Below are 12,568 nucleotides of genomic sequence, written 5' to 3' on the forward strand. Positions count from 1 at the left end.
AATCATTAGTCCGGTCCGTTAAGGGGCTGGTTCGGTCTTCCTCGAGTCTTCCAGTCTGGTATTTTTGAGTAGTCTCTCACATCTTTTTGGTGATCAGGTGGCTTCTTTGATTGTGTCCCACCTGCGTGCTTCATTTTGGCAGAGGGACACACCTGCCAAAATAAAGCATGTGGTGTCCCACTGCTTCATTTTGCTGGTGGTCCTCCTTTTCTTTTTGTCTCTTCGTAGGCATCCTGCGTTTTTTCTTGATGTGTCTTGTCCTTCTCTCGTGGAGGTTTCGGACTGTCGGTTTGACACACACTGTCGCCTTGTCTCGTGTGGTGCTGGTGGAGCCGCTACGGTTTACTTTTGGTTTTGATGATTCTTCTGCACGACAATGCCTGGGCTGTCTCGGGCGTTGTTTGCCTCCGGGCTGCTAATGCGCTGTCTGAGCCGTCCTGGTCTTTGGGACGGAGTGCTCTCGTTGTCTGTCTTTCCTTGGTTTGTTGGGCCCCTTCGGTTCGGTTGTGTTTTTTTCAATGCTTTTTCTTGTTTGTTGCAGCCGTCTATCTTTTATGGCGAAGATTGAGTCTGCTGATTGCTTTCCGAAAGGTCCTCGAGTTGTTGCTTGGTGGTCAGGCCGGGGGTACATCGCGTGTGGTGTCGTGTTGCGGCTCTCCGTTGATCTTTGCGCGCTACGGCTTCTATGTCCAGGGACGTACTTTGGGTTGATCGGTTTTCCTTCTTCCCTGTTCTTGGGTGCGGGTCTCTCAGGCCTGTGTCGCTTTGGGTCGGCGGCGTGCATGCAGCCTGTCTTGACTTCGAGTTAAGATGTGAGCGTCGACCGTCCCCCGGATAAGTCCCCTTTCTTTTTTCGTCTTTGGTAAAGTACAGTAGCTCAAGGAGCTGTAGGGGCTCCCCCCAGAAAACCAACATTGAATGTAATGAAATTGCTGGTTACATTTCTGGGTGAGTTCTTGAGGCAACCCTCCCTCCCTCTCACTTGGCATTTTGCGTACTGTATTTTGATATCCAGCCTCAGAACTGGGGTGTGGATCGCCGGCACGGGGGTCTAGGGCTCCCTCTTCACCTTCTTGGTGAGGAGGGGAGCTGTGCAGAAGTGCAGCACGGCTCGTGTGATGCATGCTTGTTTGCTTGATTTCATTTGTGGAGTTCTGTCCACTCGTTTGTCTATTTTCGTTGTTTTTTCACCAGAATAGGGGTTTGTTTTTGGGCACTTACCTTTGGGTGCCTGTCTTAGTCGATGGCAGATATAGAATGCTCCAAAATCACATGTGCATTTCTATAGACTATTGTTCCTTGTGCCTCTCTGAAGGTGCCAGGTTCTGGCTCGTGGTCCCCGATAGGCCTTGAACTCCACCCACATCGACTATGCCAAAAGTTAGGGTATCTTATCAGCCTGGATAGCTCCGGGGAGCCTCCAGGACTCACCCAGAAAATAGCGTTTCATTACATTCAAGGCTGGTTTTTTACTGACCTTCATTTTACTTAACATAATGTACCTTTAAATTGTTTAAGGGTTAGATATTTTGTCTTTCACCATCTTTGATATCTTGCTTCATTCGAGGAGTTGACCACAATAGACTCCACTACTGGCAGCCCTCCTTAAATAATCTTTTGCCTATCCTGTTCTTCTATGGCCCATAATGCTGGCTATTTGTTTAATTTTTTCTAGGTACTGTGCAGAGTTTGTAAGTTTTATGTAATTCATAGTATAAAACTAATGGTTTTGACATCTTGGTTATAATACTACCTTTGTGCACAGTAATTTCCATAGGTACAATATTTCTAGACAAATTTACCAGCTATGTTTTTAATGTATCTTTAATCATATTACATTATTGATTACAAATAAGTTTATGCAAATACTAACTGGGATTTTTTAAATATGTTAATATTACTTGAAAACTGTGTTATTTTGTTTTGTTTACTGGTAATTAAAATTTCTTCTTATTTTGTTATTCCATTTAGTGAGTGTTACGTAGAGAGAGAAGAAAATGAATCTGCAAATGATAGAAATGACCGAGCTATACGCATTGCCTGCTGGTGGTATAAGCAGCACTTCCGAACTCACAATCAAAAAATTGTCCTCATCACGAATGACTTCGGCAATCGTGACAAAGCTCGAGAGATGGAACTTGAAGCTTACACAAGTATGAATGTTTAAAGGTTAATGTAAAATGGTTGTGCTCATATAAATACATATATATTCTGTATAGTTATTGATGTTAGACTGCATGTTCCATTTATCACTCGTCTAATAGCTAGCTATAACTGACATAGACAAGGCTCAATTATCCAAGTTGAAATATCATTTTAAATGCAATTATGTTTTTGGATTTGTACATATGCATTGCACATGCATATGTACATATGTACATATACATATGTAACTGTGTCTAGTAACTCCTTAACCCTTAGACAGCGGCTATGGAGAAGTGGTCATACTTGCCTATGCCAAAAAAGAAAAGATAGAATTATTAACGTGTATGCAAAATGTAAGAAAAACACAAAAATAAGTGAATATTTATTGTTTTACTGGGTGGAGGTGCTCTGCAAGACTGCATCTGGTACTTGTCATTGCCTGGTGCTCAACTTTGCTGAAGGGGGGCCTGGTAGCCTGGTGGATAGCGCGCAGGACTCGTAATTCTGTGGCGCGGGTTCGATTCCCGCACCAGGCAGAAACAAATGGGCAAAGTTTCTTTCACCCTGAATGCCCTTGTTACCTAGCAGTAAATAGGTACCTGGGAGTTAGTCAGCTGTCACGGGCTGCTTCCTGGGGGTGGAGGCCTGGTCGAGGACTGGGCCGCGGGGACACTAAAGCCCCGAAATCATCTCAGATAACCTCAAGAGAGAGATGACACTGACAATCCATAGACTGGGAGGCATATGAAGCTAGAACAGACGATTTTTGGACCTGTAGATTCGTAAACCTCATCCTGGAAACATTCATGTATCTACATGTTAAACAAGCTACGAGGGATGATGGAAGGAAATGTTCTCTCCATGCTGGATTTGATATTTACCAGGAAAGAGGAAGAGATATTTGACATTCAGTACCTTCCTTCCTTGGGTAAAAGTGACCATGTCTTTTTGGGAATAAAGTATGCAATGCATTATAATCGGGAAGAAAATAAGGAGGTTGAAGCAGTTGAAAAATATGATTTCAGGAGAGGATATTATGGGAAACTTAGAAATTTCTTTAAGGAATTTGACTCGCACTCAATCCCGAATGACTCATTCCCCAGACCCCTTGTGCCGGCTACCCACACCTCAGTTCTTGAGGCTGATGCTATAGGCAGAGGTCGTGTGCTCTGGCTCTAGTGTCTTTACAGCATTGTGCTTTGTGTGTGGTGTTTGTTTCCAGGGGTGCGAGAGCCGGGAGTTATCTTCGGTACTTGGGCTGCATGCGCCTAGGGCTACCTTCCCTAGGTGCCCTGTAAGTACTGCCCTTGGGGCTTGGGGCCACCTTCCACAGGCTCCTCGGGACCTGCCTCTGCTGGTCCGTTCTATCGTTCGGTTTTCGGCCACCCGTTGGGGTCTTGGGTGTTCTGTTCACCCTTGTTACCTGCGGGTAAGAGGCAGTTTGCACTGGTAGGGGAGCAGGGTGCTGCGCAGCTTCGTTTTTCCCGACATAGCGACCGGCTCTGTTCCTTGGGGTTCGTTGTCCTCTTGTGGGGTTTTGTTTTCTTTTTTGCCTTGCGGGGGGTTCTGTCCTATTATTCCACTAGTGTTTGCCCTTCCACGGTTCTCCTCGGTAGTGCCCCCTGCTAGGTCCCCGTGAGTGTACGTTCCCTAGGGTTCAACTTTAGTAGCGCGCTTGGTAGTTTTGGGTGCCGGTTAGCTGCACCCTGCCTGGGACTATCTGAGCGCGAGTCCTATTATAGTAAACGCTCAGGACCCTGGGAATCCCATGGGGGCGCATTGGTCCTATGGATGTGACCCTGGAGCCCCCACTCACTTTGTGCGAGTTTGAGGGTTGCTCGGTCCCCTTGTCTCGGGGTGACCTCATTGTTTTTGCCTCCGCCATGCTGCCTGTTGGGTCGGTGATGCTTTCGACCCTGAGTCCTGTGAGTGGTGCTGCTTGCTTGTGACTCAATTTACCCAATCCTCTGATGATTCTATTCGGGTACAGGCGGTGCAAGCGTTACAAGCTAGATTTTGTCTTGGTTGCTCACCCGGATGCCCCGGGGCTGCCCCGCTTTGCTTTACGAGACCCGGACTTGGGGGTGGGGGTCGCTTCGATCCTGGTTCAGTCCTCACCTCCTCGTCCTCCTCCAGTTGTTCGTTCTGGTCCCCTCCCCCCCCCCCCTCCCCCCGCCTGCTTCGGCCTCGAAACGTCTGAGGGTTTCGGAGTCGAGGCAGGGGTTCCTTGATCATGAGACTCGGGCAGCTTCGGGGGAGGCCTCTTCCGGGAAGGGGGGAAGTGGCGGAGGCTTTAGAGTGTTGTCTTCTATCAGGTCTTGTCTTCTGCGGTTGTGCCGCAGAAGTGTTCTGTTCACCACTGGACCCTGCCTCGGTTTTTATTCCCTCTGAGCGGGGCTTACTGTTGCAAAAAGTGGTGGTTTCTTTTCCCCCCTCTGCATATTAGTTGGATTTGGTGTTGGGCCCTTTCCCGGGTTCGGTTCCGTGTTTCCCCGGGTGCGTTGGTTCCGTCTTTCCGGAGGTTTTCGACTTATTGACGGCCTTTCGAGGTGCCATAGGCAATATCAGAGAACACTGTATAAACATCAGAGGTCCGCGGTTGTTCAACGTCCTCCCAGCGACTATTCCGAGAGAAGTTCCGGATCACCCGGGCTGTGGTGGGTATGTGGGCCTGCGGGCCGCTCCAAGCAACAGCCTGGTGGACCAAACTCTCACAAGTCGAGCCTGGCCTCGGGCCGGGCTTGGGTAGTAGAACAACTCCCAGAACCCCATCAAGTAGGTATCAAGCAGGTTATTGCATCCAACCTGGTGTGGTACAGGCAGCCCTTGCAGCATACCTCCTGCGTGACCTGGATTATGCCTCGGAGATGGATCCCTCGAAATTCAGGTTTGGGACTTCGTTCCTTTTCTGGCTCCGTAACGAGGTTCCGGAGTCTTCCTGGTTAGCTGACTGCCCCTTGTTTGTTTTGGACGCCTGGCATTTCTTCTGTCATTCCCACATGCTGGAGTGGCGGGAAGCTAACACAGTGAACAAACTTCCACAGTGTTTCAGGTTTTCCTGGGGGGCGATCTTGAGTACCTGAACGAGTGCTTGTTTGCCCCTGCCCTTCCATGTGATGTTGGCATTGTTCAGCTCCATGTGCAGGTTCCCTCCCTTTCAGCGGCGCTTGTTGCGGAGGACTTGCGCGCCCGGGGCCTTTTGGCTTCGGCCTTGCGGTTCTTTTCCCTCCTGGAGCTGTCCTTGGATTGGCTTGTGGAGGATGTAAGGGTGCTTGGGTCCGTCCTGGGGTCCGGCGCCTTGTCCTCGGTGGCTCGTTTGTCGGCTGCCTTATTGAAACTTTTCGCCCCGATTTTGCGGGATGCGATTTCCCTGTTCTATGCTTCCCGGCTCGCATATTGGCAGGCGGTGCTGGGCTCCTCCGTGGAATCTGCTTGGGCTGTGGCTCTTAGGTTGTCGCATTTTTTGTACTTTTCTGTTTGAGGCATCTGCCGTAGTGCAGTTCATCCAGGCTGCTTCGTCTGCTTGTTGTCCGATGTCGGACTTGCTGGTTCTCCGGGGGTCCCATGGGGGGGGTCTTCCCGGAGAGGTCGTGCCAGGGCTCGGGGTTCCTCTCGTCGTGGTAGGCCACTGGTGTCAGGGTCGGGTTCGGCACCTTCTTCGGACCCGCCCTCATCTGGTCTGCGCGGTGATCGCTCTGCGCTGGGTTCTGGGTCTTGTAAGGGGCGCCGGCCTTTTCATGGTTTGCCCCATTGACGGGGCAATGGGGGGAAGGCTTGCGCTGTTCGCTCACATCTGGTCCCACGATTCGTGGGCATTTCGAGTCGTGTCTGTCAGTCTGCGGTGGTGTTGGGTAGCCCCCAGTCGGGGGGCTACCCAATGCCCCCAGGGGCAGGGCTGGCAGGGCAGGTTTCTTCTCCTGCGCTCTGTCGGGTCGTCTTGGAGTGGGTTCGCTTGGGCGTGGTCAAAATGACGACGTCCCTCAGATGGGTTTTCCCATCTGTTGCCGGTCCCGAAATGGGACTGCGCGGACTTGAGCTTCATTTTGGACTTGTCCTGTCTGAACCCCCAGGGTTCTTTGCCCCTCCTTTTGGATGACTGCTCTGTCCCAGGTCCGGCTTCTGTTGGAGCCGGGTGCTTGGATGGTGTCCCTGGACCTCTGGGACACTTATTGGCATGTCCTGATTCACCCGAGGTTCCAGGATTGGCTCGGTTTTGTTGTGGGGCGTCAATGTTATCGCTTTCGTTGTCTCCCGTTTGGGTTGAACCTGGCACCTCGCGTGTTCATGCGCCTTACGCGACCAACACCCCCAAGTCCCTATATACAAAGCGGGGCAGCCTCGGGGCGTCCGGGGAAGCGACAACCCGAGCGCGTTGCAACAACCTAAACCTACCCTGCAACATGCGAGCTGCCTGCACCCGAAGTAAATCGTCAGCAGACTGGGTAAATTGAGTCACGAACAAGCAACACGGCTCGCAGAACTCGGGGTCGAATGTGTCACCGACCCAACAGACAGCATGACGGAGGCACAAACAATGAGTCACCCTGAGACAAAGGGACAAAGCAACCCTCAAACTTGTACAAAGTGAGAGGGGACGCAAGGGTCTCCTCCATCGGACCTGAGATCCCCCGCGGGGTTTTTCAGGGTCCCTAGACTGGGTCTGCTAAGGATTATCCCAGGCAGGGCACTGCTAACCAGCGCCCCAACTACCAAGCAAACTGCTAAAATCTGAACCCACAGGATGTTTCCACTCATGAGGGCGAAACAGGTGGTGCCACCACACAAACGACCCTAATATAAGGGGGAGGGAAACACAAGGCAGACCCACCCACCAGGCAAAAACAAAAATTAAAGAAAAACCACGCAAGTGGACAACGTACTCAGAGGGAACAGAGTCGGCCGCTGTTATAGGTGAAAACTAGCTACGCAGTACCCTGCGCCCCACCAGTGCTATAACTACCACTTACCCCAAGGTAAACAAGGGAGGAAAACCCCCAAACACTCGGGGCGGCCAAACGCCAAGCAGCGAAAGACCAACAGAGGAAGACCCAAGGAGATTTGTGGAAGGCAACCCCAAGCCCCAAGGGTGGTACTTGCAGGGCACTCAGGGAAGGTGACCCTAAGCACATGCAGCCCGAGTATCTGAGAATACTACTCCCAGCTCACACGACCACCGTAAGAGCAGAACTGAAAACAAGTCACAGCACCGAGACAAGACTGGAGCTGGAGCCACACAACCATGCACGATCCCATCAATCAAGGAACTGGGGCGGGGATAGCCGGCTCAGGGGGCTGGGGCTACCCCCTTCCCCCTCCCGGGGAGGGGGGGAGCTGCACAGTCAGCGGCGTGGGACGTTATACTAGTTTGCTCGTTTTCTGTTGGGGAGTTCTATCCACTAGTTCAGCTTTTGGTAGCATTTTTAACCAGAATAGGGGTTTGTTTTGGGGCGCTTACCTTTCTGGGTGCCTGACCTGGTCGATGGCAGACAAATTATTGGGATCGTCTCAAAGCCCTCCAAATGTACTCACTAGAAAGAAGACGAGAGAGATATCAAATAATATACACCTGGAAGATACTGGAGGGCCAAGTACCAAATCTACACAGTAAAATAACAACGTACTGGAGTGAACGACATGGAAGAAAATGTAGAATAGAACCAGTGAAGAGCAGAGGTGCCATAGGCCCAATCAGAGAACACTGTATAAACATCAGAGGTCCGCGGTTGTTCAACGTCCTCCCAGCAAGCATAAGAAATATTGCCGGAACAACCGTGGACATTTTCAAGAGGAAACTAGATTTATTCCTCCAAGGAGTGCCGGACCAACCGGGCTGTGGTGGGTATGTGGGCCTGCGGGCCGCTCCAAGCAACAGCCTGGTGGACCAAACTCTCACAAGTCGAGCCTGGCCTCGGGCCGGGCTTGGGGAGTAGAAGAACTCCCAGAACCCCATCAACCAGGTATCAACCAGGTATCAAGACATAGAATGCTTCCAACCACATGGGGGTTTCTATAGGCCATTGCTCCCTTGCCTCTCTGAGGGGGCCAGGTTCTGGGCGTGGTCACCGGTAGGCTTAAGAACTCCATACACATGACTGATACCAAAGTCTGACATTAGCACATCAGCCTGGGATAGCTTGGGGGAACCTCCGGGACTCAGCCAAAAAATGGCGTTTCATTACATTCAATGCTGGTTTTTTGGTCAATATTTGAGCGCAGGGATTTGGTGTTCTAACAGGATACTGGCAGCCTGATGCTTGGTTAGTGTTCCTGGGCCTCGTTATTGTGTTGCATTGGATCATCTTTCTCAACCTGCTGTATCAGTCTCGACTTGACTGCTTGCAGTTTCTCCTCCTTCCTGGTGAGCTTCTGTCTTTCCTTTTCTGTGGGTAGTTAGTTTCAGGGAACAATAAGGGGCTTTTCCCAGAAACCCTGTGCTCATCTAGTTCTGTTTGTGGGGTTGAGCTTTGGCAATTGTGTTGAATGTAATGAAATGCCAATTTCTGGGTGAGCCCCGATTGCTCAATGATTTTCCCCATCCCTTCCAGGTCGTTGGATGGTATGTTTTGTGTGTACATCTGCTCTGGAGCTGAGTGCTCAAGCCAATGAACAGTATGACCTTCCCCTTTCCCTCCCAAATGAGTGGAAGAAGTGGGGCAAGTGAACACATTGTTGTTTCGAGTTTCAATCATTTGTTTACATTGTTGGGGTTCCAGTTCCTCCCCATTCATTCAGCAGGTCATGAGGCTTTGGTCTCTTTTGACCCAACAGTGGGCCGTATTGGTTCACAGACTTTTTGGGTGCCTTCCCAGGTCAGGTGGAGTAGTGTCACCTGCTGCCTGTGACTGTGAGAGGGGGTGCCAAGTTCTGGCTCAGGTCCCTGGTAGGGCGATCTAAACGCCACGGTTGATGTGATATAGTACAGTAGTTGGGAGCCATCTCGGCAAGATAGCTTCAGAGGGCCACCGGGATTCACCCACCATGACTGGGCAATTTTGCCCCTGTTGGGGGCCTCAGCCAGGAACACAGTTTAGAAGACAGCTCCAGTTCCACACTGAGTACACATGAGTCCAGGCCACCTCTCCAGTAGTCTTTGTCTTCTGATAAAAATGTTTAAATTGTTTATCAACTTTTAACGTTATTAGATTAGATTTAGTTAGAAACAAATGGTAAACATAAATTGTAATTTATAATATCCAACACCATTTTGTAATGATGTGCTGTAGAATACAGTACATGTTAGATTTCTCAGTGGCACTATAACATTGCAGTGTATGAATACGTGTCAAGTCTGACAGACAGGCCAGGATTACTGGATATTGTGGCAAAAGTAGAAGAGGAAAGAGATGAAGATGCCAGTCATCAACGCTACTTCTATCCACCTCATCGCTCCCTGGAAAAAATCCGTGCGGCACTTAAGGTAGTCTGAAATGTTTCTTCATTTGTTTCATTCTCCATTCACCCCTCTCTCCCCCCCTCTCCCCCCCTCTCCCCCCCTCTTCCCCTCCCCTCTTCCCCCTCCCCTCTCTTTCCCTCCCCTCTCTTTCCCCTCCCCTTCTTCCCCTCCCCTCTCTTTCCCCTCCCCTCTCTTCCCCCTCCCCCTCTCTTCCCCTCCCCCTCTCTTCCTCTCTCCCCTCCCCTCTCACTCCTCTCTCCCCTCCCCTCTCACTCCTCTCTCCACCTCCCCTCTCACTCCTCTCTCCACCTCCTCTCTCACTCCTCTCTCCATCTCCCCTCTCACTCCTCTCTCCCACCTCCCTTCACTCCTCTCTCCACCTCCCCTCTCACTCCTCTCTCCACCTCCCCTCTCACCCCTCTCTCCCTCTCCTCTCATCCCTCTCTCCCCCTCCCCTCTCTCCCCCTCCCCTCCCCCCTCTCCCACTCACCCTTCCACTCTTATCCCCTTTCTCTCATATCCCCCATTTCTCTTGTCATCACCCTTTCTATCTCATCCCCCCTTCTCTCTCCCCTCTCTCCCCTCTCTTCTCACTATTGTCTCACTTGTCCCCATTGCCTACCTGGTTGATGGGGTTCTGGGAGTTCTTCTACTCCCCAAGCCTGGGCCGAGACCAGACTTAACTTGTGAGAGTTTGGGTCTAGGCTGTTGCTTGCAGTGCTTGCAGGCCCACATATCCACAACAGCCCGGTTGGTCCGGCACTCCTTGGAGGAAACTATCTAGTTTCCTCTGAAGACTTGAAGTCCACTGTTGTTCCGGCAATATTTCTTACGCTCGCTGGGAGGGTGTTGAACAACTGTGGACCTCTGATGTTTATACAGTTCTCTCAAATTGTGTCTACGGCACCCCTATTCTTCATTGGTTCTATTCTGCATTTTCTTCCATATTGTTCACTCTAGTATGTTGTATTTACTGTGCAGATTGGGGACCTGGCCCTCCAGTATTTTCCACGTGTGCTGTATATTATTTGATACCTCTCCCGTCGCCTTCTAGTGAGTACATTCGGAGAGCTTTGAGACGATCCCAATAATTTAGATGCTTTATCTCGTTTATGTATCCTGTATATGTTCTCTGTATTCTCTCTATTTCAGCAATCCTCCTGCTCTGAATGGGCAAGTGAGTACTGAGTAGTACTCAAGATGGGCAGGACAAGTGATTGAAGAGTACAACCATTGTGATGGGATCCCTGGATTGAAAGTTCTCATAATCCATCCTATCATTTTTCCTGGCTGCCCACAATATTTGCTTGGTTATGCTCCCTAAAATTTAGGCCAGCCAGACATCTTTCCCAAATCCTGACATGTTGCTTTCCTACTATGGCAAATTTGATTGCATTTTGTACCCTTTATTATGTTTAATGTTTTCATTTTTCTGTATCTGAGTACCTGGAATTTATTGCTGTTAAACATCATGTATTTTCTGCTGCCCAATCGAAAACTTTATTAATATCTGCTTGTAGCTTTTCATTATCTCAGCAGAGGAAATTTTCATGCTGATTTTAGTGTCATCTGCAAAGGATGATACGAAGCTGGGCCTTGTATTCGAGTCTATATCTGATATGAGAATAAGGAAAAGCAGTGGTGCAAGGACTGTACCTTGAGGTACTGAGCTTTTAACTGCGCTTGGACTCGATTTTATATGGTGACTGTTATTCTGTGTTCTGTTTGACAGAAAACTTAGTATCTAGCATTCTACTTTACCAGTTATTCCCATTGACCTCATTTTGTGTGCTATCACTCCATGGTCACATTTATCGAATGCCTTTGCGAAGTCTGTGTATACCACATCTGCATTCTGTTTTTCTTCTAATGCCTCTGTGGTTTTGTCGTAATGGTCAAGTAGCTGTGAGAGGCATGATCTTCCTGCTCTAAATCCATGTTGGCCTGGATTGGTCTCCATGAAACTAGTGACCTGACTCCTGATCACTGTCTCAAATACTTTATTATATGGGATGTTAGTGCAATGGTCTATAATTCTTTGCCAATGCTTTGCTACCTTCCTTGTGTAGAGGGGCTATGTCTGCTGCTTTAAGCGCATGTATCTCCCTCATGTCCAAGCTCTTCCTCCACACTATACTGAGTGCCTGTGCTACTGGCACTTTGCATTTCTTTATAAATATTGAATTCCATGAGTCTGGAACCCGGAGCTGAGTGCATGGGCATTTGTCAATTTCTCTTTCAAAATCTGCCACGCTCGTGTTGATATCAGTTACATATACAGGGGTTTGGATATCACGCATAAAGAAGTTGTCCGGATCTTCCACTTTCATGCGGTGTATCGGGGGCTAAACATGTCCTGTCACTAAAGGACTTTACTGAAAGTCCTTTCACTAAACATGTCCGAAAGGCTAAACGGCTTTAGTAGAAGTCCTTTCTGTAAACATGTCCAAAAGGCTAAACGAGGTGCTACGCCTTAACTTGTCCCCATTGCCTTACTTGTCCCCTACCCCTCTCATCCCCCTCACTTTTCGTCATATGCAAATTTTTGTTTGTTCTATCATCTTTTATCATAAAATTTATTGTTTTAAATTAAATGTATAGGTTATTGTCTATTGTGGTTGTGATGCAGGGGGTGTCAACCTACATTGGTCATGATCTAAATTTACCAGAATCAGTTTTTTGTAATGATCATTTAGTTGCCTTGAGAATAAGACACTAGTGAAGTGATACAATCCTGTGTGATGTACTCAAGTGATGTAAGGACAGTGTTGTTTAAAACTGATGAAATTGCACTAGAGATATGTCATCTCATTGGATGTGATTTTAAAGTTGGTCAAATTAATAAATCACTTCCCTCACTTCCTGTGTATTAATTACTTAAGTTTTAACTGCTTATATTATTTTATTAAATCTTGTAATGCTAGAAATAAATTGATTTTATGTAGAAATATTTCACTAATATAATTTTCTTTCAATAGTCTGGTAAACTTTCTCAAGGAGTATGAAGACGTCACGAAGCTAACTTTCTTG

General features: G+C 48.7%; 1 protein-coding gene across 1 annotated transcript in view; it reads left to right on the forward strand.

Annotated features, from left to right (window-relative positions):
- The window catches only part of LOC123768081 (exosome complex exonuclease RRP44-like protein Dis3), a 119,109-nt gene that overhangs the window by 9,394 nt on the left and 97,147 nt on the right, over nucleotides 1-12,568 (forward strand). The window contains 2 exon segments of the mRNA XM_069307083.1: nucleotides 1,972-2,153; nucleotides 9,414-9,562. Of these exon segments, the coding sequence (XP_069163184.1) occupies nucleotides 1,972-2,153; nucleotides 9,414-9,562 (331 nt within the window).

The sequence above is a fragment of the Procambarus clarkii genome, chromosome 59, assembly GCF_040958095.1.
Source record: "Procambarus clarkii isolate CNS0578487 chromosome 59, FALCON_Pclarkii_2.0, whole genome shotgun sequence".
In the NCBI taxonomy this organism is placed as follows: Eukaryota; Metazoa; Arthropoda; class Malacostraca; order Decapoda; family Cambaridae; genus Procambarus; species Procambarus clarkii.